The sequence below is a fragment of the Gadus morhua genome, chromosome 5 (genome assembly GCF_902167405.1).
Source record: "Gadus morhua chromosome 5, gadMor3.0, whole genome shotgun sequence".
Lineage (NCBI taxonomy): Eukaryota > Metazoa > Chordata > Actinopteri > Gadiformes > Gadidae > Gadus > Gadus morhua.
In genome coordinates this window covers 11568713-11595907 of record NC_044052.1, presented here as the reverse complement: position 1 = coordinate 11595907, position 27195 = coordinate 11568713, and the positions used below count along the sequence as shown (strand labels likewise).

Genomic DNA, 27195 nt, shown 5'->3' with positions numbered 1-27195 from the left:
TCTAAAATGAGGGTTTGAATATTGAATTATGCACTGGAAGTTAGTTAAATAAGAAATTCATGCATACCTGACACACGTTTGCAGAATAATCATTCACTATCAGATCTTCTGAACTGACCGCTCCGTCCCACTCGGAAGGGGTGTCGGAAGCAATGGGGGAGGAGATTAAATTGGCCCGCCAGTCAAAAGGTAGTGGAGGCAATTAGAAACCCACATTCTAACTTTGGCACAGAGTGCAAGACAACGTTTTAAACTCTACCGTTTACGGATTAACAAACTACAACTGCCGATTAGTGATATTATTTCTGGAGCAGATATGATTTGATCATATCATTTTTCATAATTTAGTTCGGTCAAATTTATAACAGCATTTTATTATGTTACTTTGCAATATTGAAGTTCTTTCTTAAAACTAGCATTAAATGCTTTCTTTATGTACATTTATTTCATGTTTATTAATCTAAGACAAGACTGACTCGGGGTATATCTTTTCCTCGGTCCCTCTTTGGAGAGAGAAACCCTTTTCATTACTTTCCACGGCGCGCTTCATCAGGTTACACCACACTAGTGGATCTACGTGCCGAGACGCAGTCTCACCGGAGAAGGGAGCGGAGGACAACTCCACTGCTCTGGCTCCACTTCTCCTTCCAGCATCCTCTTTGTTAGCAGGAAGAATCCTTCTCGCTGGGTATCCAACAGACCACGACATGAAACTGTGCGTAATCACGTTGATGGCCGCAGCGCTCCAACTGCAGCTCTCACCTGCCCAGGTATGAACTCAACTCGTCAATTACTCGATCATCTAATTACGTTATTATCTTTTGTCGTAATTCTATTGTATGAGTTTCCGGCAACAAGTCATTGCTGCAACTGTATACTGTACGCCTATAACTATGGCCTACGTTTCAATATGTTGTTTCATCTTTGATAAAGCAGGCAGTGAATTAATGTACTGTAGTAAAATATTGCTCCGCTTTCAAGCCTTTTAATAGCTCCTATTCTCAGTTTGAGTCTGTTCCAGTCTTTCAGTCTCTGTGGAGGCCATTGATAGTGGTAGCCCATTGTGTATTCAAACCTTTGGGAATGTGTCATCCCAGTCCATTTGATTAGTGAGACGTGACAAAATTCACGCGAGAAAGCCTCTGTGAAGAAGATGATGCAAGCACACTAAAAGTTACAGATGGGGAAGCTACTAAACTAGTAATTACAAACACGTCATACCTACTGTGGCACGGATGGATTTGGATTTGGCAACGTCGTTAACTTTGTTTGAAAGTTAGTATTCAAACCATGGCAATCATTTATTTTTATTGAATGACTAATTTATTCATTCAAATTATATTTTAAGGTTTCAGATAGTTTTGCAGTGTTTTAGAGGAGGCAATATAATGCCACTATGCCAGAAACCCCTTGGAGATCGAGTCCCTAGCCTTTTTTCAAACGGGCAGGAACGTTTATCTCCACCTGCATCCATCTTACCTGCCACAACTCACTTTAATAATAGAGGTGGCTGTGTAAATACCGTTTTCCAAAGGACCACTTTTTGACATGGATTCACAATGATATGCAAGTGTGTTTATTGTTTCTGTGTGCAGGTGTGCACTGTGTGCATGTGTGTGTGTGTGTGTGTGTGTGTGTGTGTGTGTGTGTGTGTGTGTGTGTGTGTGTGTGTGTGTGTGTGTGTGTGTGTGTGTGTGTGTGTGTGTGTCTGTGTGTGTGTGTGTGTGTGTGTGTGTGTGTGTGTGTGTGTGTGTGTGTGTGTGTGTGTGTGTGTGTTTTCGAAAGTGATGCTATACTAATTTCCCCCAGATATATCACTGTCAAGCAACAGCAGATGCTTACAATGCTGGTCTGTTCTGTGTGGCCACACATTGTCAGTGGCCCCCTGTTGAGTGTGTGCCAGCCAGGAACGAGCTCCAAACAAGTGGACAGGGAGGTGTGTGTGTGTGTGTGTGTGTGTGTGTGTGTGTGTGTGTGTGTGTGTGTGTGTGTGTGTGTGTGTGTGTGTGTGTGTGTGTGTGTGTGTGTGTGTGTGTGTGTGTGCGTGCGTGTGTGCGTGCGTGCGTGTGCGTGTCTGAGAGGGGTACACTGGTATCGGATGCACCGGTGGACACTGGCACACGCTCCTTACCCAAAGATCCTTTTCAGAGTCTAACGTCTTGAGGTGTGTGTGTGTGTGTGTGTGTGTGTGTGTGTGTGTGTGTGTGTGTGTGTGTGTGTGTGTGTGTGTGTGGGTGTGTGTGTGTGTGTGTGTGTGTGTGTGTGTGTGTGTGTGTGTGTGTGTGTGTGTGTGAGTGCTGCCGAAGCCCCTCGTTCAGTACAACACATCTTTGGCATCTATTCCGGGCCGTTCTCACGCCGTTCATAGCCCCCCCCCTCGGCGGGACTGACAGCCCGTGCACACGTCATCGACGGCTGCTTCTAGTGGTATCGGCGCGTCATACGTTTAAAGGTCTGAATGTCCCGCCGCCCAGACTCCTCCTCAACCAAGCTTGTCATTACACTAGCCAGCTTGGTTTGGTTGGGGGGGGGGCAGAGGAGATACAAACACATCTTACATGATTATAGTCCTAATGGATTTGCAAAGAAATCTTTGACCCTAGCATGTGTAGCTCATTCTGAGGGGGTAAACATGGCAGGACGGCTAGGGCTGCATCTCTGTTCAGGCCTACTATTCAATTTCTCCATACACTGAGTCTCTCCCTGCTTACAGCGTTATGTTTCAATATTTCTTTGAAATAGAGATATGACTCTGTAATTTATGGAGTAATAGCCCTTGTCAATAGTGATTGAATGACATCATACGAATGTCGAAATAATATAATGTAAAGTTGTGGATGTCTGAAAGTAATGAAGTCTTCGTCACTCAATAATTGTACGATTTATTGGATCTAGTCAGTGTCCAACTGCAAGGGAAGCCTCGTGAGACCATCCAGATGTTCAAGTTTGTGTTTCGCATTGAACATCAGTCTGGACTTGGCTGTGCAGTAATTGACTTCCAGATTAGGTCACAGCCTTACGTTGTTCCAAAAGATCCAGCCAATCAGAGCAATGTTCTTGCTCTCTTCGCTATGACTGAATCTGGTCTGAAGTAAAGCTAAAACTCCATGGCGATTTCTGCTCCTTTATTCAGTCGTTATCAGTTGATTTCTCTGTAGAATGCTAACCTTTCCTTGGGACCCGCCATTGTTTTTTAAAGCGGTTTACAGGCTGCATTGCTCCTTCTCCGTTGTGAACTCCAGCTCCCTCCCCTTGTCGCTGGTTGGTCCTATCATTTATTTTCTAATCTTTCAACGGCAGAAAGAAACAGAATGAGAACTCTGGAGATCAGGATGGTCTCATACTGAAAAAGAAGATGAGGGAGAGGGAGAAGGTGGTGGTGATGACGAAGCAGGCCTGGTGTTGGCCCACTGGTTTACAGTATGAAATCTTCCTGAGGCATCTGTGTGAGTCACTCACCTCCTGATCCTTCATGCTACTGATCTGCTGCCAAATACTTTAGGACTGATGCATCCTACAACAATCAAATGTCAGTCACAGTCATTTGATGGGCTTGTGTGCATTTAATGTGTCTCTGCACCTGTGGGCCAATGCACAAGTTCCTTATTTAAGTTAGTGTGATTCTATAAAAGTATAAAAGTTAGAAATGAAGGTTTTCATTTGGTTTTGATGTTGCGTCATGAGCCAAATGGATACAGGTTGGTCTGATCAAGTCAACCAATACATTTGAAAATGAAATGGAAATTTACCGATATCATTCACAAGGTATGCAAACACATGTGATTTGTATTTTATCTTAGTTGATCACAATCCAAAGTGATCCTCAAGGGTCACATTGATGATTGTGGTTCTGATGCTCATTACTGAACATTTATTTGGAAATCAAAGGTCATCAAATTAAGCAAAAGTCTGCATATGCTGAACAGAAGACTTCGTTCACCCGGGGGCTGTCCCCATCTTTGGTGGCCTGTCCTCATCTTTGGTGGCCTGTCCTCATCTTTGGTGGCCTATCCTCATCTTTGGTGGCCTGTCCTCATCTTTGGTGGAATAGCCCTGTCTTTGGTGGCCTTTCCCCGTCTTTGGTGGCCAGTTCCCGGAAATGTCCCTGTTCTTAAAATAAATGTATGATTTTTCTGGGGTCTGTCGCGACCTTGCTACACAGGGGTCTGTCCCTTGCCTTTATACCATAAGCAGGCCAGACCGATCATAAACAATATATTCAATATTGAACGATTCCATATTGGAGTAGAATTATTTATCTTGTTTTCGGCTGGTTTACCTTGGGTCTAATGTTTAGTACAGTACTACAAAAACCATGGTTTAAATGGAAAACGTAAACGCAACGTAATATGTCAGTTTTATTCATTTCAGACGAAATTCCGTATTTTATTAAAGAACTGTTTCAATTACGGGCCTTTGTTTAACACTTAAACACCTCAACCATACAAACACAGAGTTAGAGTTCACAATAAAGTAGACCAGTCGAATAGTTCCATCATATCCAGAAACAAATTATTCTCAAAACGCCACATAAAATAACCTGGTATAACCTTATTAATACACCTTCAGCCTCGACCCTGTTTTACATCAAGAGGTATGAGCCGGTGTGTTGTGTTTTATTTTTGTTTCATTTCCCGAAATAGCCCCCATCTCCTATGGCTCTTCACATAGGCATGAGTGGAAGCACCTGGGCTGTGGAACAATGTCCTGCCCCCCCCCCCCCCCCCCAGCGGTGGAGCTGTCACCGTCCTCACCGCCGTGTTCCCCGCTCGCCGCACATTCCCTGACATGTTGCTGTCCCCCCCGTTCCTGCATAGTACTGCCACTTCCTGTGGCAGGTCCAGAGGTGTCACGCCATCCTCGTGCACTGTCCTGGTGTGTGTGTGTGGTGTGTATGTGTGTGCGTTTGATTGTGTGTGTGTGTGTGTGTGTGTGTGTGTGTGTGTGTGTGTGTGTGTGTGTGTGTGTGTGTGTGTGTGTGTGTGATTTTGTGTTAGAGAGAGATGGCGAAAAAGAAAGAGAGTGAGAAGGTGAAAAAAAGAGAGCGAGAGAGAGAGCGAAAGAAAGAGAGAGCGAGCAAGAAAGAGAGAGCGAAAGAGAGCGAGCAAGAGAGAGAAAGAGAGAGAGAGCAAGCAAGAGAGAGAGAGAATGAGAGAGAGTGCGATCATGTAAGATGTGTTTGTATCTTCTCTGCCCCCCCCCCCCCCCCCCCCCCCCCCCAACCAAACCAAGTGCTTACATCCTGTCTGCCCTGCTCGGTCTGAATTCAAAGGTTGTTTTATTGTCAGAAGCACCATGTCAATGCCTGTTTCCTCCTGCCCATGTGACAGCTCCCACACCTTCGAGCCTTCTAGCCGGAATGTGTTGCAGATCTGAGATTTATTGCCTCTTTCAATGTGTAGTATGCAGGCTCCACCTTGCTTGATGATACTCCCATACCACTGGATCACTGAAGGGGAATAGTGGTTGGTTAACTCATTCAGCAAACAAACGTCTCAAAGCTTTATCGATAGCATCCGATTAAAGTTGAAATGCTGACTCTGGAAAGACTTTATTTACTTGGCTGGAGGAGAAACAGGAGTAGAATGGGGGTCTCAACGCTGCTGTAGCTGACCAGCATCTTGATAACCAGGCTGTCTTAAGCCCTGGCCACATGGCCACCTGTCCTCAACCTATCTGTGTACGGTAAGCTGGCTGAGTGCAGGTGTGTCCATTACATCAACGTAGGAAGCCAAACAACATGGGGGTCCGACCATCTGGGTCACAATCAGCCTTGACCCCTAACAAAGAACCCTAAACACATACCAACGTGTGTGTGTGTGCACGTGCGTGCCTGTGTGCTTCCCTGTGTGCGCGTCCCTGCGTGTTACCGGGTCCCCAACATCCTCTCCCATGATAATTCCTCCAGGCCTGCAGCTTGCAGCGTGGCGTGCAGTGAGGGGCTGGCCAGTGGGGCCTCTACTCCCTATGCCGTTCCCCTCCTCCCCTGGTTGTAATGCCCCTACCCGGGGGAGAGGGGCAATCAGGAAATATGGATTTGTCCTTCCTCGGCATGAGGAGTAGAAGTGACGCTGGGGGCGTTTGTCTGCTCGGACGCTTTAATCTCCCATCTTGAAGTAATTTAGTGTGGTTTACATGGGAGAAGGCCGTTTACTGTAATAGGGACGCAATTACCAGCCTTATCTGTAGACCTGTGTCGTGTGTGTGGGGGTCGTGTGTTTGTGTGTGTGTGTGTGTGTGTGTGTGTGTGTGTGTGTGTGTGTGTGTGTGTGTGTGTGTGTGTGTGTGTGTGTGTGTGTGTGTGTGTGTGTGTGTGTGTGTGTGCGTGCGTGCGTGCGTGCGTGCGTGCGTGCGTGTGTGTGTGTGTGTGCGTGTGTGTGTGTATGCATTAATTAGTCTTCTATTGAGAAAATGCTTTTTGTTCCCATTGAATCGAAAAACATAATTTTTATGGAGCTCATGCTGAGGCACTTGGTGTACACAGTACAAAGGCCAACATTTCCACTGACGTCAATAACTTTTAGACGTTTCGTTTATTCAGACGCTAAATAAACATCCAAATAGCGAAATAAACATGGGTTCTCTGATTTCAGTCAGTCTTATTTACCATGACTAGTAACAAATTCTGCCAAAAAAACAATGCACCCCTAAACACTAATCCCACCTCTTGTTCTGCAGCACAAAGTCCCCGTGGCCTGGGCAGATTTCCTATGCGCAACACATACGCAACAGCTTTTTACTTTTCCTTACAGCCGAAATGAAGTGACGTTCATTGAACGGTCAAGTCTGTTGGTTGCATTTACTCCTCATCAGTACGTGCAGTAACAGACCCCTCTCCTCCTCTGTGCCTTCTCTGGGGCTGGCTGCTGTGACCCGCGCAGCTCTGTTGAAGTGTGTTGATGTTCCGCTCACGCTCGGTGATGGAGCGCCCCGGCCTGACCACCCCCTACGCCCAGCTGGACCCCGTCAGCTCCTCAATGCCGGCTGCCATTGTTGTTATTGCGGTGGCCTCACGTAAACATACCGCGACGTGGCGTTGTGGTCCCTTCGTTCTCCCTGAGCGAGGACTGGGAGACACGTTGTTTGATGATGGATTTCTGGAAGGGCCGTGGTTTTTGGTTTTCGGCTGGAATCAGATTTGTTAAAAAAAGAGGGGGAGAATGGGATGAGGAAAAGAGTTGGTTAGGAACTGAAGTCAAATATTGTATGTCTTGCTCTGTGGGATCTCGCTTTTAAAGAAAGACATGGGGCAGCTCTTCGAAGGCCCCCTGCTGAAAAGTTTAAATTCACAAACTCTAGAAGTTTACAACTACTCACTGCTACAACAGATTTGCTTTGGTCATCAGGAGCCACTGTTCTGGCTCCCCTCCGCTGGCTCCATGCCAGGGAGAATGCGTTAGAAAGATGTTCTCCAGCTGTGTAGGGGAGGCCTGGACCATAAAGATCTTTAGTTCTTCAAACTCCAGTCGGAAAAGTGGTTATCATGTTTGCGTAATGCTATCACAGAAAAGGCTGCTGAATGATACATATATTCAAATCTAAGTAAACAAACATTTTATAGATTATCTCTTGCAAAAACAAATGTAGGTACATTTCTTGCTGTGATTCCGGTTAGGGTCGAGTTCCCATCCATGTCTTATGGAATAATAGTATTCCATGGAAACAAGTGTTATTATTCCACAACCATTCGCCACAAACTCACACAAACGGCGTCTCAATGAGCTCCTTTCCAAATACTCCACAAGTCAAAGAGCAGAAGCTGCTGGTCGCTACGTGACCGTCCTCATGTAGTGCAGCCGGTCTGCCAGCGTGTCACAGCTTACCTCAGGTTTAATTCCCAACCACACGCAAGATGCCAAGTGGGTGCTTAGTCATTCCAAGGTCTGAACCCAGAATCCAGATCTGAGTAAGGGTTAGAAAATTGCTTTGACTCATGGGCAGAGCACATTATTGCACCATTACTGCCTTCAAACTCGCACATCCACTGGAGAAGGGCAGCAATGCAATGCCTGGTTAGGTTAATAGGGCTTGCTCATGGACATCTGAACTTGAATTTCGCAAGGAATGCTGGGGTACCAGCAACCCTTAGATGGACTGGAGATTGCTACACTTTTGTGTGTGTGTGTAGGAGTCTGTTTGTGTGTGTGTGTGTGTGTGTGTGTGTGTGTGTGTGTGTGTGTGTGTGTGTGTGTGTGTGTGTGTGTGTGTGTGTGTGTGTGTGTGTGTGTGTGTGTGTGCGCGCATGTGTGCATGCGTGTGCATGTGTGTGTGTATTCTTGTGGTGCGCTTTGTGTGTGGGCATGCGTATGTGTTAGCTTGTGTGCATGCTTGTGTGTGTTTGTGTGTGTGCGTATGTGTGTGCTTGTTTGTGTGCGCAGAGTAAAACATAGATGTTATGTGATGTTATCAGTCATCGTGGAAGCAGGACATTCCACTCCAAATGTTTTGATAAAAATGGCTGACTTTAGCACTGATAACCGTGTGTCCTCACCTCACACTTATTATGGTCCAAAAACAGGAAGAAGGGGCAACATTCAGAGGCAGATGGTCGAAAAAAGGAACATCCTACTTTATTACCCAACGATTTTGGGTAACCATTTCTTAGAAATGAAGCAGGGGACTAATATCAGTTTGACACCGAAGGTGTTCGGACACTTGATGACGGAGGCATGTCTGTCTGTCCGCTTCTGCCAAGACAGATTATATCAAATGCTGGATTTCCCATCCGGAGATGGAGTCGTTGAAGAGGGTTTGTGTTTTCCCAGACTGATGAGAAAGGGTCTCTGTTTATGATGGGGACGATGGGAAACATGTCAGAGAGAGGGGAACAAACAAGCAATGGGGAAATAAATAGGGCATATTCTTACGCCACAGGAAACAGGTTTGGGACAGGAAGGCACCAAATATAAATGAATAGGTTCGCAGTGTGTATCATCTAGTACACTTTTCAATATTTTCAATATTAACTATCGAAATGATCCTCCCAACAGCAGTTAGATATAGTCTATGGGGACTGACTGTAAAATGGTTTGTGAAGCCATGAAACTGGTGATCTCTGCAGGCTATTTGCCTTTAATATCAATATTGGAAAAGCCTATAATCAGTTATGATGCAGGTTTTATTAGTGCTGGGTTGGTGGCCCTCTGTGGTAGCTGACAGCAGATACACAGCAGCAATGGTGTCTCTTCTGCTTGTAGAATTGTGCCTGAGAATATTAACATGCGATTGTTTGCAAAAGTACTGAAATATCAAGGAAAATGTTTTAATCTAATGTGTCTCTTGTTTCACAGAGCCTGCCCTCATCTAGTCTAAACAGCACATCTGAAGGTACATCGATCTGTCTCTCTGTCTGCGTGTCCGTCTGTCTGTGTGTCTCTCTGCCTGTCTGATTTTCTCTACCTTTAAAAGACTGATGTATTGGGGAGTACAGTGTATGTGAATCTCATCCTCAAGATGTGATATTCAAACTGCCTATGAATGATTCATAAAATATAAAAGTATTTTCTATTGTTTCTTGTGCGATCAGTCCACTCCTGATCACTGAATTGAAAGCTCACGACTGGGGAGCCAGGGATGATCTTTTGTTCAGGCTCCAAGGCCCTGAGAAGGGCTTAGTGCCAGCAAGACTGATGGATGAGGTCACGGCCCTAAACATGTTGCTCCCTCACCAGCTCCCTCTCATCCTCCTCTCCTCCTGGCCAAGCTGTAAATCAGTGTCACTACAAAATAAATACTGACAAAACCCTTCAAAGCTCTGGTAGTCAAAGGGAGGATTGAGGAGTTACAAAGCAAAACTAAGGCCAGATAATGAACAGGAATTATGCAGCAGAGCGCTCCACTGGCTGACTGGTCTGGTTACTGGTAACACCAGGCTGCTGGCTCCCTTCTCCTCCTCAGAACAGAGCTCTCTTCCCATCCCTCTTGGTCCAGCCGTCCTGCCTTTATAAACAGCTGCAGTACTATCAGGCTCCAGTCTCTGACCCCAGGGGTCACTCTGGTCCCGGCGGGGCCCGTGGGGCAGCCCCGTCCCAGCTCAGTCCAGGTCCTGCTCATGTCCCTTGTTTCCAACATTTGTTTTTCCTGAGCGTACTGTTTGTTCAGCCATAATCTTGCCATGTTCCGTCCCCCCCCTCCCCCCCTTTGACTATGCAATTGGGTCACTTTTACACATATACTCCCACAGGAAGGAGGACATTACACAAACTTTGTTTTGGTTGTTTCTTCAAAATGACAACAGGATATACACAGGCATATTAGCAGCACTTTCATGTTGGACTCGTTGGGAAAAAAATTTTTAATGGGATTTGAGAATAGCATCAAGCTTCTAAGTTATTGTGCTTTTTTGGTTTTAAGTAAAAATCGGATTCGTCAATTACATTTGTAAAACTGTAGAGCAACACAGACTTCTTTACTACAGACAAGAAAGACAATCTGTTGAGCCAATCAGAAACAGCAATCAGTTGGGCCAATCAGAAAAGCAATCTGTTAAGCCAATCAGAAAAAGCAATCTGTTGAGCATATCAAAAAAGAAAAGCGCAATACTATGCCTGTGTTTGGTGCTGTTGTTCATGCTGGTTCAAAATTCCAATTCAGTTGCTCCTCAAATGTTTAATAAAGTACAAATTCATTACTTTTGTATGAGCTGTCCCCATTAGTTCAAGACAAAGCCACACACACACACACACACACTCACACACACACACACACACACACACACACACACACACACACACACACACACACACACACACACACACACACACACACAGAATCACCTCACTGTAACCCTAATTATAAAACATGGTCAGGCTCACTCTGCACCCCTGTCACACGCAGTCGTCCTGAACTTCCAAGAGGTGTGGCATCGGAGCTTCTGCCGGACCATCGAGAAGCTGGTGGAGGTGGTGCAGGAGTACCCCGGGGAGGTGGAGCACATCTACAGCCCGTCCTGCGTGCCCCTGGTGCGCTGCGCCGGCTGCTGCGGGGACGACAACATGGAGTGCCATCCCACCAACACCTCCAACGTCACCATGCTGGTAAGACATAGGCGGTCAGATGTGGATAATAATATTGACTGTGTACGATAATACTGAAACTAATGCTAACTCTTTTGTAATTTGTATACTGTAGGTGTCAATTTTGTATTGAATATGTGTAAAGAATAGAATTTTATATTGTTGACAGTGCATGTTTACCATCAATGATTGTGCAGGTTTAATATCGTTGATAGTGTAGGTTTAATATCATTGATAGTGCAGGTTAAATATCGTTGACAATGCAGGTTTAAAATCATTGGTAGTGCAGGTTTAATATCATTGATAGTGCAGGATAAAAAGGGTATATGTTTATGTTAAACTGCAGCTATTTACTCATTCCACCAAGGGAATCGTTCTGTGTACATTGTTTATTCTGGTTCACATGTTGCTAATCGGAAACTTACATAATGCAGGATCAATGTCTTTGTTTCCACAGCTGTTGAAAATCAAGCCAGCGGCGCAAGGTCAAGAATATGTTGAGATGACGTTTGTGGAGCACCAGACATGTGAATGTAGGTAAGACAAGCGAGCAGAGAACTCAGAGAACATATTCATAAAAACAATGCTCATTTGATATTTAATCGAATAGCTGCCTTGTTCTGATTTTAAATTTATTCCATCCTCAGAAAACGAGAACCCACCATGAGGGTTGAAAGGTAAGTGGATGTTCATATTCTCAGATGTGACATGTTTTTTTTATAGCATCTCTGCTCTGGAGGTTTATATTATGTTATTTTCTACAGAAGGAGGCAGAGAGGGAGAGGAAAGAAGAGAAAGGAAAGACAAAGAGGGAAAGACTGTGACAGGTCAGACTAATATTCAACCAAACTAGCCTCAACCCTTCAGGTTTTACTGGAGTGCCCTTGAAGCTAATGTTGATCTTCTAATATTGTTTGTGTTTATTTTAGGTGCCAGGTCCCTCGTAGGTAACTAGTGGCATAACTTCACCACCCCCCCCACCCCCCCCTCCAACCCTCTCGCAAAATGGCTCACTATTTATTTCCCAACCCAATGGCTGTGTCGATCTTCACTGTCTGCGACTGCACTCAAGAGACTCAAAGACTGGGTTGTTGTGGCGACAGGCCCTTCTGCGGATGGGGAGAGCTTTTTAAATCAAGGTTAAACCGGAAGTGCCTTTTGATTTGTGAAAACGATTCTGTTACACACCTGACACGACGGACATCCCTGGGAGCCAGTGCAATAGGACCAAACAGACAGAGAATAATACTGTGTTGTTTTTTACTCCTTCTTTATACTGGTTATTAACAACTATATGTATCATTTATGTATTTAAAGATTTTACCATTGTTTAAAATGTTTATTTATTGATACAGCTAAAATATTCTTTGGAATAACAGTCAAGATTTGAAGCAACGCCTTCCGTCGAACTGTATCGTCATCACGGCCAATGAGGACCATCCCATCGCGTGTCTCTTCATTTTTCTGGAATGCACTAAAATGGAATGTCTCCCTCTAGCGGTGTGATTTAAAACAGCGCATTACTTCCATTATTTCCCTATGACACTGCTTTCACGGTCTATGAGAAAGCTGTTCGTCAAATGTTTTTTAAAACCACTGGATTTAAACCAATTTCTACTTGCAATCATGTGTACATTGTGAAAATAAGTAACCCAAAAACATTTATGTGTTGAAGATTCATCCAAAGAAGTTTGAGTGCATAAATAAATGTGAGCAGTGCATTAAAGAAATGGCCTCTAGTTGTTTAAATGTGTAGTTTTACTATGAACAATAGGTCGACTGCTACGTTGTTTCACTGCTGCTGTTTATATTCTACTGATAACGGAATGCTAACAAAATATGCAAAACTTTAAATTTAAAGTAGGCCTACATCATAGGTCTAAACGATGAAATTAACAATACTGATGCAAATGATAGCAATTGACATGATTATAATCTATAATGCCACGTTATTGAAGAAAATAATCATGGTAACACTTATTTCAACAATTCAAAAATTGCTCATAGTCAACAGATGTGCAATGATTATGTAAGCTTCTGCAAGTTTTATTGTTTTAATCTTTTTTCTTTCTCATTATGGAAAAAGGCAGCAGTTCTATTTAGGTGTGTAACCATGATAGCTAATCGATTTGGCAAATTCTCTTTGGCCATAAATAATGTAACCAACATTGACACACAGACAGCCTGCGATGACAGGTCGGTCCCTCAGATTGCATTGTATTGATCTTCTTGATGTTATTACTTTCTAAGGATACATTTAAGAAACGGATTCGTTTTTGTATTTTTTTTGGGGAAGTTTGGTGCATGTTCACTTTAACGCGCCATCGACGCGGCGTAGACGCGTCTACGCATCGCCGCCCCCTTCCGTGCAGAGGCCTGGCTGACAGGACCGTAAACACGCTCCTCTGACACTGTCAGCGACGGCGTCCACCCATCTGATCATCGGATCCACAACAAGGAATACATTCAAATATCGATATTCAACCGATCGCACCACTATGGTTGTGTGATAAACGAACCACCACACCGACTGTGCAGCAGCAGTGAACCCTGGCGCCGAGTTCCGTAGACGGCAGAGAACGAGTCGGTACGTCCTGTCTGTCACGCCATACTATTCGATTGCAAAGAAAAAGCGTTATCGTAAGCTCTCTGCAAATCCATTAGTGTAAGTCCTCGTTTACCGTTGTAGTAATACAACTGTGAAACAGCCTTAAAGAACCCCCGCTGTGAAGCTAACGAAAGCCACCTAGCTAAACCAGGAGCATGATCACAAGGGTTGATGGTGGAAAACAATCAAATAAGACATGTTTGTTGTTGTATATGAACTACTCGAGCAGTGGAGTTAATGCACTTAAAATTAGTCAACATGGTCGTACCCTCCAGGGAGGCTAGGGAGGCTAATCCAGCAGCAGCACCTTGTTCTGCTCACGCTTGGTCCAGCTTGATTGTTGCTGTAACATAATGAGGCTGTAGTCCATGTCGCTGCTACACTGGTCTGACTGGTTTCTAGTTTCCCATTCCGTTAAGTGGTTTCAAGGACCGTATTGATTGCGAGGTTTTTGATCGAGACCAAGATGACGTTCGTACGGTGTCTCGCTCCGGGGGGTCCCCGTCTGCAGTGGCCCCTCCCCTGCATGAACTGAGAATGAGAACCCTGTACCTTTTTAATCACAACAATGTGTCCCAATGATTTATTTTGACTATATATTAACATAAACATAATAACTGCTGCACTTTATAACGGTCGTAAAATAGGCTATAAGTATACTTATTAAATACATTTAAGTGGTCTGTTTCAGATAAAGTTAGGAGCAATGTTTTGCAATGCACCACTATGTGAGGCCTAGTATCATTTTTGAATAATGACATTACATGTGAGCTAGTGATTTAGCAGACGCTAAATGTAAAATACATATGCTGCACGACCCACTTTAGAAACTGGACTGGACTGTGCTCCAGTGGTTTATTGTTAATGCTTACCACTTATTTAGCCAATCATTTGTTTTTACAGTAATTAGAATGTATCATTTGATGGACGTGAGACACGGAGTCAATTCCATTACAGTTTAATGACATTCAACACATTGACGTGTCCCAATGATTCAGGTTTAATGCAAGACTTTCTTTATCACTGTAAACATATGTTAGTGGAACAGAATGGCTAGTGTTTGCGCATGCAGGATGGAGCAACTGTCCACCCTGATAACTTAACATCTTATGTAGCTGTCTGTTAACCCCTCGCTCTCCACTTACAGGAACACATGAGCCACTTAGGTAAGCCAGGGGGATCCAGGAGACAAAGAATCACCATGGCGACCCATACAGGTGTATCCAAGGCCGGATCCGAGAGGGATTCTGGCTGTTCAGGTTTGCCTGAATTACTGAATATGCACTGACACACCACTGATTTCCCGTGGGATACATTTTTGTAGCTTTCTGTTTTGTAGAAAAGGTGCCACCTTTCCTTTTATCCTTTCAATAAGAACAGACCCCTCTTTCATCCACATAAGAATAGAAAACTGATTCAAAAGGGACTTTGAAGAGCGGGATTAACTGTACAAAGCTTGTTTTCCTCTACGGCTGGTGTCACCGTGTCCCTTTACACCAGACGGTTATCTCTGGGATGGCCCCATGGTTTTAACGCTCTGACAGTGTTATTGTTTGAAAGGAGAGGATCGGGTTCCCCGTCCGAGCGTAATGAGATGGAGCCACTCACTGCTCTCTTCCCCCCGTCTCAGACGCCAGCTCCGGCTACCTCAGTGCCGTGGACCTGACTGACTTAGAGGAGAGCGGGAGGACCGCGTCCGCTGTTGGCCTGGACCACACAGCCGTGGTGGGTCGCTCTTACCCGGGAATCAACCCCATGATCATCATGAACAACTTTGTCCTGAAGCAGGTATGTGGCTGCACACCACTAGTAATGCCCCGATCTCACGTTCTGATTGTTACAGTTTGGTTTTGTTCTTGTTGTACTGTTGTAAAAGGGTTGCATCTGTATTTCAGATATTTGGTTATTTTTTATTTATTGATTTGTAGCATGATACATTTTTCTGTCAGGGAGGAGTCAACTTTACTTCTGGGGTTAACATGTTATTGTCGACGGTGTTGCTTCCGGGGTTAACATGTAGCTGTTGATTGTGTTCTTTCTGGAGTTAACATGTTATTGTCGGCAGTGTGGCTTCTGGGGTTAACATGTATCTGTCGACTGTGTTACTCATGGGGTTAGCATGTTTTGTCAGTGTACTTGAGTTCCTTCTTGAGTACCTCATGGTGCTTTTGCGGTGCACGTGATTTGTATTTCTATTTATGCTACAGTGGTGGTAGAACACATGACTGCCAGTCCACACAGCAGGGTCTTGTTTCAAGGAGCAGGTTAGGTTCTGTTTAGGCCTCAACCAGAACTCTGACCCAAGCGGGCGCTATCCTAGCCTGAGCTAACCCGCTATGTACAAGATTGGCTCCGGGTCGAGCCCACATCATCAGTCGCCATGGATTTCACCCTCATGCTGTAGTTTGTAATGCAAGTTGTGTTGCTTCTGCAGTCCAACTCCGTCCCCCCGCCAGAGAAGCAGTGGAGCTTCCCCTCGCCCGTGGAGGTGGTGCCTCCATCCAGTGTGGTGCTCCTCCAGCCGATGGTGTCCAACTGCAGCGTCGCTCCCGCGAAGACCACCCCCGAAAATAGCACCCAACCGAAAGACTACCTGCCGATCCTCAAGTCCTACCCCAGAATCGCGCCCCACCCTGGGGAGCGACCGTCGAAGCGCCAGGGATCCGCCTCCCTGAGGACCGGCTCCGCCCCGGGACACGGCAAACACCGGCGGCGCCCGCACCACAGCATCCGGCCCTACAGCTCGCCCAGCGCCACGCCCATACGCCGGGCGCCGGTCAAGGCCCTCCCCCGACCCGACTCCCCGGCCCCGGGCGCCGACGGCCCGCCTCCCCCCGACGAGAAGCTCCGCCCGCTGCTCGCCGCCGCGGTGGCCCCGTGCGACCCCCCCGACCTGGCGCCGGCGGGCGACGGCCTCCACGACGCCGTGCCCCAGGACGCGCTCTCCGACCACGGCAACAAGCTGAAGCGCTTCAGCAACACCTGTAACATCCTCAGCAAGTCGGGCCTGCTGGGCATCACCCTGCGCACCAAGCAGCTGATGAGGGACAACCGCCGCACGCAGGGCCAGCTCCGGCTGCTCCAGGAGCACACCGACCTGCTCATGGAGGCGCTCCGGACCGGAGACCCGTGCACCTGGACCCGGCTGCAGCTCGCCATGCAGGACAAGGCCTCGCCGCAGTGTGAGGGGCCGCAGCTAGGGGGAGCCCTGCAGGGCATCCCAGTGTGAGGTACAGGTAGATGGAGGAAAGCGGCAGCATAAAGCACAGAATGAGTGGGGCTTTCTTGTAGGAGCCCTTGCTTGTTAGCAATTTGCCCTTTCGCTGGTACGGAATTGCACGTATCGTAGGCGGTAGGGCTACTGGCCTCCCAGGTGAGCAAGCGGTGAATGCATGCCTTACCTTACCATCAAGGAGGTATGTAGGGCGACCCTGAAGGGTTTGAACAGGACTCCAGTAGAGAAGGTATTTATGGAGTACAGTCAAGTTTTGTTCAGCCGAACTTGTTTCATACAGGTGATGTTGTCTTTCTGTTTTGCTTATTATGAGATACATAGACTACTGAAGTCTTGGAACTGTAGAGGGCTGACTTACTGAATATTGTTTATATTGTTGATGTTACTTTATTTATGATTTTATTTTTCAATCTATTGACGAGACTAAAGCTACATGAAGAATATGACGTGAAACGCGTAGTGACGTATGAATTAGATCTGGTTGAACAATTTGCCTCTGTAGAGATTAAAGCTTGACCGTGTGTGATATTATGTAGTAGCTTGTGATGCTAACCATCAGAAGAGAAATAGAATTCAAAATGTTACTTTTTTTATTAAAAAAATAAAAAGCGTTTTAGAAGGCAGGAAGACATTTGATCTGTTCATTCGGTCCAGGATCATGCGCCTTCGAAAATGTCTGTGAATCTACTCATAGTCTAATTTAAGTGTATAGTCTAAGATAAGAGATCTTATCACTTTTCCTGTTCTTAGTGGCTAAATCAAAACATAATAAGTAAACATTTAAAAAAAAAGATGCTCTTACTTTGAAGGTTTGTGGTTAAAGCAGTTCTGTTTTGTTGCTCCTGGCTTATACTGAATAACAATCTGAGAGATAATGTGAAGAATAATAAGCAGTGTGAATAACACTAACAATAGATACAAGTATGGTTTCATATTTTATTAGGATAACGCTATGGGACATCCTCTATTTCCTCTTCAAAGAAGAGAAAGACAGTTCTTAATACCTTTTGTCCCCTATTCAAAAATGGATGATGATGTTCCCTTTAAGATTACTGCTACTTATGTAGCTACAGTACAGTGCAAAGGGTCTAAAGACACACTTCTTATTAAACGGTTCTGCAGACGATGCTAAACCTTTTGATCTAGCTGCCCAGCAGTTCTTAACAAATGTGTTCCCTTTGTTGTTAAGGTAAAACTTATTGGTTACAAAAATACAATGCAATTGTCCACTATAACACTGAAGTTGGCGTATTCAATTAATGAATGAATTAGGTCTTCGTTACATCCTGGGCATTATGCGATTATAACAGATGTTACAATAATACAGATTGGTATCTAAACAGTTTCTTAATCAAAAAGATTGACACTATACATCTACAATATGTGTAGCGTGTAATGATGTTGCCCAACAGCCTGTCTGAAAAACCTTAGTTATATTTGGCACATGGAGAATCGTGGAAAAATAGTAAAATATTTATATTAATAATTGTCTCAGCTGCAGTAGCCTAGCAGATATGTCTTGACTGATTGGAGAGCAACACCCTGTAGAAAATACCCCTAAATGCATGTAACCGTCACATGAGGCTGTCCAGTCTTTGATTCAATGGGCCTGCTCTTCTCTCATCTTCTAACACCAGACCTAGGGTCTACCAGGCCTATCACAAACAGCTATGACCTAAGTTCACAGTCCTATGTACAGGGGAAGAGCAAGAACAGTAATACTGTAGAAAGTGCAAGTGAGGATATGGATAATGACTTAATCTAGGAGATAAATACATGACAGTCATGAACAAAATAGCTGAACATTTCCAGCGTTCTAAAACATAGAAAGGCCTATATTTAGTACCTTATGCCACATAAATTAACCTAAATAATTGTGCTGTTCCTGGGCTGGTTAACAAACGGGTTCTGACTCCCGAGTCGAAGGACGAATTGTGCAGGTGGAAAAACATTCCAGCGTATGATTATGTAGCCTAATATATCCGTCAAAAGCGTTATACCCTACAGTCCTTAACCTAGTGGGGAGCGGTGACTCTTAGCGCGAGTCATTCGGTGTGCGCTTTGGGGTTCGCGTGTGCCTCGGCGCTCGTCTCCACCGTCCGCACGGGCCAGACGAGTCCAAGGCCCCAGCGCGTACCGAAAACGTCGCGGAGGTTGCTTCTCCAGGGGCTGCGGCTCTGAACCAGCGTGCCTCGCTGCAGCTGACACCAGGTCTGTCCGCGGGCCACCAGCAGCACCTGCTGGCAGCAGAAGCCCGCACACACCAGTCCTATGCCGAGCCAAACGTAGAGCATGATGACCAGGAACAGCTGCAGCCCAGAGACGCCTCCTGGTGGGGGGAGAACGTGTGAACCACATTTCAAAGACAGTCTAATGAGACGCAGTCGCGTGATTCATGGATTAGGGATGGCCCGTAATAATATTGATACGCGTCAGGCGTTTACAACCCAAAGTTTGAGGGGGGCAATAATTCTCCTGCCACTACTTTAGTGTTCATTGACCAAAGCTGTGAACGACTTACCTATGAAGAAGTAACCCGTGGAGAGGGGGAGAAGGGTCAGAAAGGTCAACGGGTTCTCGAAAGAGATGTCGTACTCCACCGTGAGAAAGGCCACTCCGAGGACCAGCGAGTAGAGGCAGGTGCACGACGTGTAGATGCAGAACATGATGAAGTAGCGCATGTTCCTGTTGCCGATGCAGTTCCCCGTGAAGAAGCAGTGGTGGTCCCTCTTCAGGATCACCTTCTTACACAGCTTGCAGAAATGACGGCCGTTCAGGAGGTAGTGAGCGTCGATCCTGTCCGAGCAATCCGGTGAGCACACCGGGATTACCATCGGGTCGTTGGCGCTTTCCGCGGGGTATCTGATGGTCATGATGTAGTTCCCCAGCGCGTTGAGCATCATGAACAGGAACACGGAGGTATGCAGCACTGTGGAGCCCTTCAGTGGCGATTCTGAGCCTGAGCTTGGAAAAATGGTAGGCAGGAAGAAACCGAAATGCAGTATGAAGGTGACTGCCGTGGCGGTGAAGAAGTAGGCGGGAGCCACTGCGTTCAGGAGCCGCAGCCTCAGCATCCTGGCGAGCATCCCTGAGGAAGGAGGAGGCGTCCAGCGGTTAGCGAGGACGGCGTCTGGGTGTCAGATCTGCTGTGCTAAAGGGGTTATGGTTTCGAAACAGCTAAGCCCATTTACCAGTACGGAGATGATGGCTCAACGCAAACAAATGAGATTACATGGGGGGTTTGGAGGATAGGGAAATATCTTGCGTTCCCAGGGCAGGATTGGATAATTAGTTCAGGGGTATTTATGGGGATAATTGTCGTTGAATTAGGCCACACATAGAGCTCTTATTTGGCTTTTCAGATAGAACGTAAGTCCATCCCATGTCTTTAGAGACAGCCATTTAAATCCATAATTTGCTGCATAAGCAATTGAAACGGTCCAGAACAGCATAATAACGCCTTTGCATAGCAGCGACCATGAGCACATCATCCACATCCCACACCGAGTCATCATTATAATCATCTACATACCTGAGCTGTCCTTTCAGCACCACGACGCTACGAGCGACATACAGGATAGAAGGAGCCTGACGCGATGACACTGGCTCTCTCCTTCATGGTGATCGAGCATCATTGTCTTTTGCAGCAGCAGTAAAGTGGGCGATTATTCCTCTCGCACCGACTGTTGGGAATCCTAGGTGTTCTCCCCGGAAGTGGTATTTCAGCACCGAGCAAGTCTGCGGCTCGGTAGGGGGTCGGTTAGGGGGTAGGTTATTTCCTATTTTGGTCATTTGGTTTGCCGCTGTAACCATACAGATCTACCTATATTTCATAAATCCAAAATGTTTAGAATAATAAGATAAATTACGTTTGGGTGCTGCAATACAGACAATTCACCACCAGGTGGCAATACGAATGCTTGAAGAGTCTACCGCTGGATTTTTGAAACGTGCCGTTTGTGGAAGGGGCAAATGCCTACCGATATATATATATATATATATATTTTTTTTTTTAAAAATACATTCTATAATTAATTCGGTTTCCTTTGTGTGATTCTAGCTGATCACCTAGGCCTACATTGTTGACATTTGTTTAGCTAGAGTAGGCCCTATTCAACAATACGTACTACCCTTAAAATAAAATGCACCGTTCACGAAGCAGGCTGTGATTATCCACTGGTGTGCAAGCTGATAAATACCTTTATTTGATATGAAAGGCGAAACGTGCAACCAGGCAACATTATGCAGACGTCCCCTCAGCCAACCTTCGCGGAGAGTGGTTTTATTTTTAGACGGCCCCTAAATAGGTGGGAGTTTCTCTGCTTTCTTGGTGTTGAAGGAAAAAGAAGCATCCTCCCCACCAGACGCAACGATAAGGGGTCTTTGTAAGGTAAGCACTGTGCATTTGGAGCTACTGTGAAGGCCTACTCACGGTAATATCAGTTTACATATTCCATCAGTTATGCTATTCTTGGCGTGGCGTACATGTTTGAATCAAGTTGTGGGGATGTGTGTAAGGTGGGCGTCTGACTGTTTGGTGGTGCTGTAGTGATGCGGTGAACGGCGCATCTAGAAAACACTCGCGAATCTTTTGAAGGAAACGTGGTTAACCAGGATCTCATCACACTGCTGAGATTGTCTCGATAACAATTGCTTTAGGCTTACTCAATGCAATCCTTTCAGTTCAGTGTTTAATTCTTATACAGAATGTTTTCAGCTCGATCGTGTTGCTTCATACCTTTGGCAAGTGATTTCAAAGTGCAATAGTTTATTATCACCATGTTTGGTTGGAACAAGTGGCTTATGATACTCGGCAACGTGGCATGCATTTTAATCATGGATAGGCTATATCATTTATAGTTCTGCCTCGTCTCTTTTCATGGTTAGTTTAGTCTGTGACTGGTCATAGAGATGCATAGTGATTTGGGTTTTGGGTCATTTCTTTTGTGTTTTAACTTCTTTGAATGGAAACAATGCAATTAACCTTTCCAAAGTGTGAAACATCTTTACAATGCACAATCGACAAATCTTTGTATCACTGTTGTTGTTGTGATTGGTTTGATTATTACTTTATATTCATTAAACCAAATGCCAGATAAAATCGATCTTAAAGGGGTTTATTCGTTTAGTTGATGCGGACAATGACTCTACAATATTACGGGTTGATCAGAGCGCGGTCAGCTTATGGGTTGTTGTTGTTGTTGTTGTGCTTTGTAAAGCCCGTTCTTGTCTAATTGTTTTGGTCTTGATTCTGATTACACCAATTTGAATGCACGTTCTGAACCGATTTCAATCGGAGCTCCACACTATTGAATCCTGTTGTCCTGTTAAGTCAGCAGGCCATCTATATTTCAGAAGACTCTCGGATGTGATTGAAATAAATCTCTCCTCTCCTCCGACCGAGGTACACTGGAATAAGAGAGGCCTGTATGATGGTCGCACCTAAAACACACACAGGCTCTCACACACACACACACACACACACACACACACACACACACACACACACACACACACACACACACGCACACACACACGCACACACGCACACACAAACGCACGCACGCACGCACGCACGGATTCACACCAAGCAGTAGGAGATGATCTGCCTCTCTTGGTTTCAGCACTGGACAGCTCTTTAGCAGACTGATAGGAGGGCGTCATAGAGAAAGCTGTGTAGAAACGACTCACAGGCTGCCACAGGTTCATAAAGAGGCTTTGTGTCATTGAACATCAAACCCCTCAAAGGCTTTTCCCTTAGCTTGTTGTTAAGTCTGTTTAGCAGTGTGACTGCAGTGATCTGAGTTCACCATAAGCTGCTCTTTCAGCAGGGTGGAGCAGGGTTATGACTAACTTTACAATGCCCCTGAACAGGGCTTCATTAAAATGGTCCGATGATCTGAGAGGCAGCACACATTAAACCAACAACGTGTAATAGACAATAAGGCCACTCCTGTTCTTTGGTTCTGTGGTTATTGTGTCGCAACCTTTGTGGTGATTTTAGCTGTGTGTGTGTGTGTGTGTGTGTGTGTGTGTGTGTGTGTGTGTGTGTGTGTGTGTGTGTGTGTGTGTGTGTGTGTGTGTGTGTGTGTGTGTGTGTGTGTGTGTGTGTGTGTGTATGTGTGTGTGTGTGTGTGTAAGTCAGTTGTAATCTGTCATCAATCCACTGCACTGTACTTAAACAGTACACATGATATTTTATAGACAATAGAGAATGTTCTTGGAACAATTCTTCATGTCAACGATCTGTTCCATCTAAAACAGTTCTGCCGTATGCCCATTGACAGGGGAATTTCAGATATGGGTACTTATGGAGCATGCTCTCATCGTATGTGTTGTTACTGGGCCTAAACAACAGTAGATAAATAGATCTGTGAAGGCTGACTGGCTCTCTGGTAGGGAGCTGTGTAAATATTTAACAGAGAGACTGCACCCTGGATGTTGGTTCAGACTGTTCCCTAGCAGTAGGATCTGGTGAGCACTCTGTTGAAACAGTTCATTACGCTCTCGTTTGGATGGATTACATTTATAACACAGAGAGGATTCGGGGGACTAGAACGACAGGATTTAGTTTTTCCCACATTTCACTCTGTGTGTCTCCGTTAATGACCACACGTTGCTCGGAGACGTATTTAAATCAAACAGTTTGCATGGCATCGTCCCATGCGATGACTCTGCAGCTCCACTCGGACGCTGCTGGCAATAACAGAGCTCTTCACCAGAACTCTGCTCCACTCAGAACATAGACTCCGCTCTCTCTCTCTTCTCCATCTCCAGAGCCGCATTGCCATTCCTTACCAGCATTGGCCTCCAAGGTTTTTGCAAGCACACGTTGATTAGATGCAAGTTAGACTCCAGCGAGCGGGAACACCAGACAGGTCTTAATGAGGGGCTCAGCAGAAGGGCAGACACAGCCTGCCCAACTCCCAGGGGGGCAGGGGGGGTAGGGGGGGGTGGGGGGGCTTTAACACAGGAACCAGGTGTCAGGTGGGGGGGGGGGGGGGGCTGTGTTGGTGCTCTTTCAGCTCTCGGTATTACAGGCTGCCTCCTTGGCTGAGGAAACAGCCTAACCAGGAAGGACTCACTACAGTGTCCATGTGTTCGATAGAGAGAGAAAGAGAGAGTGTGAGAGCGAGAGAAAGAGAGAGAGACACACACACACACACACACACACACACACACACACACACACACACACACACACACACACACACACAGCATGGATCGCTCTAGAATTGTTGTAACAACGAATATGCTTCTACAAGGAAATGCACACTTGCGGGACCTCTATAACTGTCAAACTAAAACACAGGAAACACAGTGTTGCTGTGGTGGTTGTTGTTTACCAACTTTGGCAGTGTGAGGGGCCCATGAGGCCGAGCTCTGCTGGGTGATGCATCACAACACGCCTCAGCGTTTCATCACTGCCCCTCTTTGATCATCGAGAGCTGCGGCAGTCAGTCTCAACCTCAGGCCCTCATCCAGATGGATTATGGGAGGTCTGCAGCATGACCTGAGAACAGAGAGACATTCAAACAGAAAGTCCATCCCTTACCCATCCCCTTGGTGTGTGTGCGTGTCCTTGCGTACGTAAGTGCAAGCATGTGTGTTTGTGATGGAAGAAAGGGCTGTCTCATTTTCAATTATCGTCCCTGGCCCTCCCCGGACGTGTGTTGAGCGGAGGTTCCCCGGGCCAACTGCCGCTCCCACTCACATGTCAGTATGGTGTCACCACCTGCTGGACCGGACCTGCTAGACCGTGAAGCCTTCACATATCCACCTCTTAATCAGAGGCTTCTCTTCATGCCCAGTGCACTAATCCCCATCTCTCTCTCTCTCTCTCTCTCTCTCTCTCTCTCTCTCTCTCTCTCTCTCTCTCTCTCTCTCTCTCTCTCTCTCTCTCTCTCTCTCTCTCTCTCTCTCTCTCTCTCTCCCTCTCTCTCTCTTGAAGTTGTTTGACAAAGCTGCCATCAGACCAATTCCTTACTTTAGTCATCCTTCTAGATGAATAGCCCCCCATCTCTCTCCCCCACCCGGTCTGACACAACATTTTTAATCAGACCTGATGTCAGCCATAAAAACTGTTTATTTTGGTATTTCTTTAGCTGACGTTGTGAGAGGAGCTAACAGGAACAAAAGCAGTCAGAGTTTGGTACACATCAAGGAACCAGTCAACAAGGGAGCAGGTAGACAGCACCCTGACTGTTTGTCTGTTGCCATTGGTAACAAAGATGGCACATGGGTGGGTGGGGTTGTAGTTTTCATCGTAAACTGACAGTTGATGAGAGGAAAGTTCACACTTTATTTATGGTTCACTTGACTGTGGTGACAGGACCATATCTCTCTCCCTCCCCCCCCCTCTCCTTATCCCTCTCTCTGGATCTCTCTCTCTCTCTCTCTCTCTCTCTCTCTCTCTCTCTCTCTCTCTCTCTCTCTCTCTCTCTCTCTCTCTCTCTCTCTCTCTCTCTCTCTCTCTCTCTCTCCCTTTCCCTCTCTCTCTGGCTCTGCATTTAACACTCTCCTTTTCTCTCTCTTGCTCTCTCTCTCCTTATTTTGTTCTCTCTCTTCTCTATCTCGCCCTCGTTGTTTCTCTCTCACTGTCTCTTGTGCTCTCTTTCTTTCCCGTAACTTAATATTGCAGAGGATTGAATGTTGGTTTGTCTGAAGGTTTCACTAGAAAAGGGGAGATAGAGAGATTTTTGTGATAAAACAGTATTGCTGTGTCATGAGAGAATATGATGCTCTATAACTTAGCAATTTAGTGAAACGACAAAGTGGGCTAAATGAATTACAGTTTTTCTCGATTGTATACACACCAAAAATGGAACTATGCACACAATTCTGAAAACTTGAAGCTCATGTATCAACTACAAGACTCCAGACTGCTAAACCTAAGCACAAATCTCATCATTTAGCACACTTGGTTCACCTGGATCACACTGGCCTTCAAAACGCAACAACTAATTACCAATAAGTCTAACTCACTTCTCACCTGTTCAAACTCTACTGGCAAAACACTTCATTCATGTGTCAGAGCATTAAAGAGGACTCAGTGAGCTCTACTGTGTTGTAGATATGGTCCTTTGGCCTGATCAGGATTGGAGGTGGGATACATACTGATTTACATGTAGGGGTGTGCCAAATAATCGTCATGACGATGCATCGCGATTCAAATTTTCACGATCTACAGCATCGATTGTTGACGCCAAGAATCGATTATTAATTAAAAAAAATGAATAAATATTATTATTTATTTATTTTTTTTTTTTTTTATATAGTTTTATAAAGCCTATTCACTTTTTGTGGCATCAGTTTGTCCTCTTATGTTTATGAAATGATATTGTTGTTATAATGGCAGCTACTTCCAAAAGGGGAAATGTTTGAATGTTTTCATTTCATTGGTTTAAAGGACCACTGAAGGCCATGTAAACGGCACTGATTATCCTTATTTTGTTATTTTAAGTTTTATAGATCCTTAGCACTTCTTGTCAGTGTATCCAGTAATAGTCGTTTCAATAAATACAGCTATGTATGAATTGAGTTGCTTTGAGTTATCAATTGAACACACTATCCAGATCATACACAGCCAGTCAGCCACTGGTAATGGCTTAATTTTTTTTTAACAGTGTTCAGTGAAAATTCGCAATGCATCGCAATAATTCAAGTATCGCGATGCAGTATCGTGATAGAATCGCATCGTGGCATGTGAATCGTGATACGAATCGAATCGTGACTTCTTTGGCAATACCCACCCCTATTTACATGTAGATCTGTTTCACCTCATTTATATTCTTATTTTTATTTTTTGTTGGCCTACGAAAAGATTTTTATGCAGTCAGTTCAGCTGAACATTTCACTGTATTACAGTAAAAAATATATATATTTGCTTTGTTACCTTTTTGTACTTGTACGTGCACTGATTTCATCATTACATCCCCGAAAGACAGTCTAAACATTTTCTAACCGTAGTGTTATTCATTTGACTTATCAGTGCAATTACAGTACTGTACTGTAATTTACCAAAATAGGTAACATTGGTGTACTGTCAGAACAATGTTGCAGCATCAACTATAGGTGTACAGTATTACTCTGGGAAGCTGGGATTGTGAGTTTAGCACATTGGAGCTCATTGGATGGACAAATATGCATTGTATCCTATTCTGATATGATTGTGTCAATGCAATATTTATATGATATATTCACAGTATTGTATTACAATATGGCAACAGTTTTTCTACTATATGTAACACCTAATTGCAACTTTAAAAAAGAAAGCTATTTTATAGAATGGAATATGTAACATGGCCTCATGAAGGCAAAACATTTACATTACATTT

At 45.0% G+C, this 27195-nt stretch overlaps 4 protein-coding genes across 10 annotated transcripts in view; 3 read left to right on the top strand and 1 right to left on the bottom strand.

The window, feature by feature from the left end:
• The first annotated feature begins 207 nt into the window (after nt 1–207).
• On the top strand, nt 208–12764 carry pgfb (placental growth factor b). Of its 7 annotated transcripts, none has more exons than XM_030356460.1 (7): nt 208–770; nt 9291–9327; nt 10837–11036; nt 11473–11552; nt 11663–11692; nt 11780–11842; nt 11945–12764. In XM_030356460.1, the coding sequence occupies exons 1-7, from the start codon at nt 708–710 to the stop codon at nt 11964–11966; spliced, it is 495 nt and encodes a 164-aa protein (XP_030212320.1). In that variant the 5' UTR covers nt 208–707; the 3' UTR covers nt 11967–12764. The 7 variants fall into 7 exon arrangements, 6 of the variants coding, with proteins under 6 accessions (XP_030212320.1, XP_030212325.1, XP_030212324.1 ...); XM_030356463.1 differs by lacking the exon at nt 208–770 and adding an exon at nt 8268–8749; XR_003976760.1 differs by having other exon boundaries at nt 11473–11548; nt 11663–11842.
• A 560-nt stretch (nt 12765–13324) lies between these two features.
• cipca (CLOCK-interacting pacemaker a) lies at nt 13325–17487 on the top strand. The gene is made up of 4 exons (XM_030356458.1): nt 13325–13602; nt 14771–14882; nt 15254–15411; nt 16058–17487. Exons 2-4 carry the CDS (start codon nt 14777–14779, stop codon nt 16850–16852), a joined length of 1059 nt encoding a protein of 352 aa, XP_030212318.1. The 5' UTR covers nt 13325–13602; nt 14771–14776; the 3' UTR covers nt 16853–17487.
• Nucleotides 17431–20665, bottom strand: zdhhc22 (zDHHC palmitoyltransferase 22). Its single transcript, XM_030356459.1, has 3 exons — nt 20391–20665; nt 19380–19946; nt 17431–19187 (listed from the first exon to the last, which is right to left on the bottom strand). The coding sequence occupies exons 2-3, from the start codon at nt 19942–19944 to the stop codon at nt 18904–18906; spliced, it is 849 nt and encodes a 282-aa protein (XP_030212319.1). The 5' UTR covers nt 19945–19946; nt 20391–20665; the 3' UTR covers nt 17431–18903.
• Nucleotides 20666–21148: 483 nt separating this feature from the next.
• tmem63c (transmembrane protein 63C) overlaps nt 21149–27195 on the top strand; it is a 31787-nt gene continuing 25740 nt past the window's right edge. Inside the window, 1 exon segment of the mRNA XM_030356457.1 lies at nt 21149–21248. The gene's annotated coding sequence lies outside the window, so the exon portion shown is untranslated.

Coding starts and splice junctions, on each gene's coding strand:
- pgfb (XM_030356460.1), top strand. CDS start 708: ATGAAACTGTGCGTAATCACGTTGATGGCCGCAGCGCTCCAACTGCAG. Junction 11,037..11,472: donor CCTCCAACGTCACCATGCTG/GTAAGACATAGG, acceptor TTGTTTCCACAG/CTGTTGAAAATCAAGCCAGC. Junction 11,693..11,779: donor CCCACCATGAGGGTTGAAAG/GTAAGTGGATGT, acceptor TATTTTCTACAG/AAGGAGGCAGAGAGGGAGAG.
- cipca (XM_030356458.1), top strand. CDS start 14,777: ATGAGCCACTTAGGTAAGCCAGGGGGATCCAGGAGACAAAGAATCACC. Junction 14,883..15,253: donor GAGGGATTCTGGCTGTTCAG/GTTTGCCTGAAT, acceptor CCCCCGTCTCAG/ACGCCAGCTCCGGCTACCTC. Junction 15,412..16,057: donor ACAACTTTGTCCTGAAGCAG/GTATGTGGCTGC, acceptor TTGCTTCTGCAG/TCCAACTCCGTCCCCCCGCC.
- zdhhc22 (XM_030356459.1), bottom strand. CDS start 19,944: ATGCTCGCCAGGATGCTGAGGCTGCGGCTCCTGAACGCAGTGGCTCCC. Junction 19,188..19,379: donor CACGGGTTACTTCTTCATAG/GTAAGTCGTTCA, acceptor TCCCCCCACCAG/GAGGCGTCTCTGGGCTGCAG.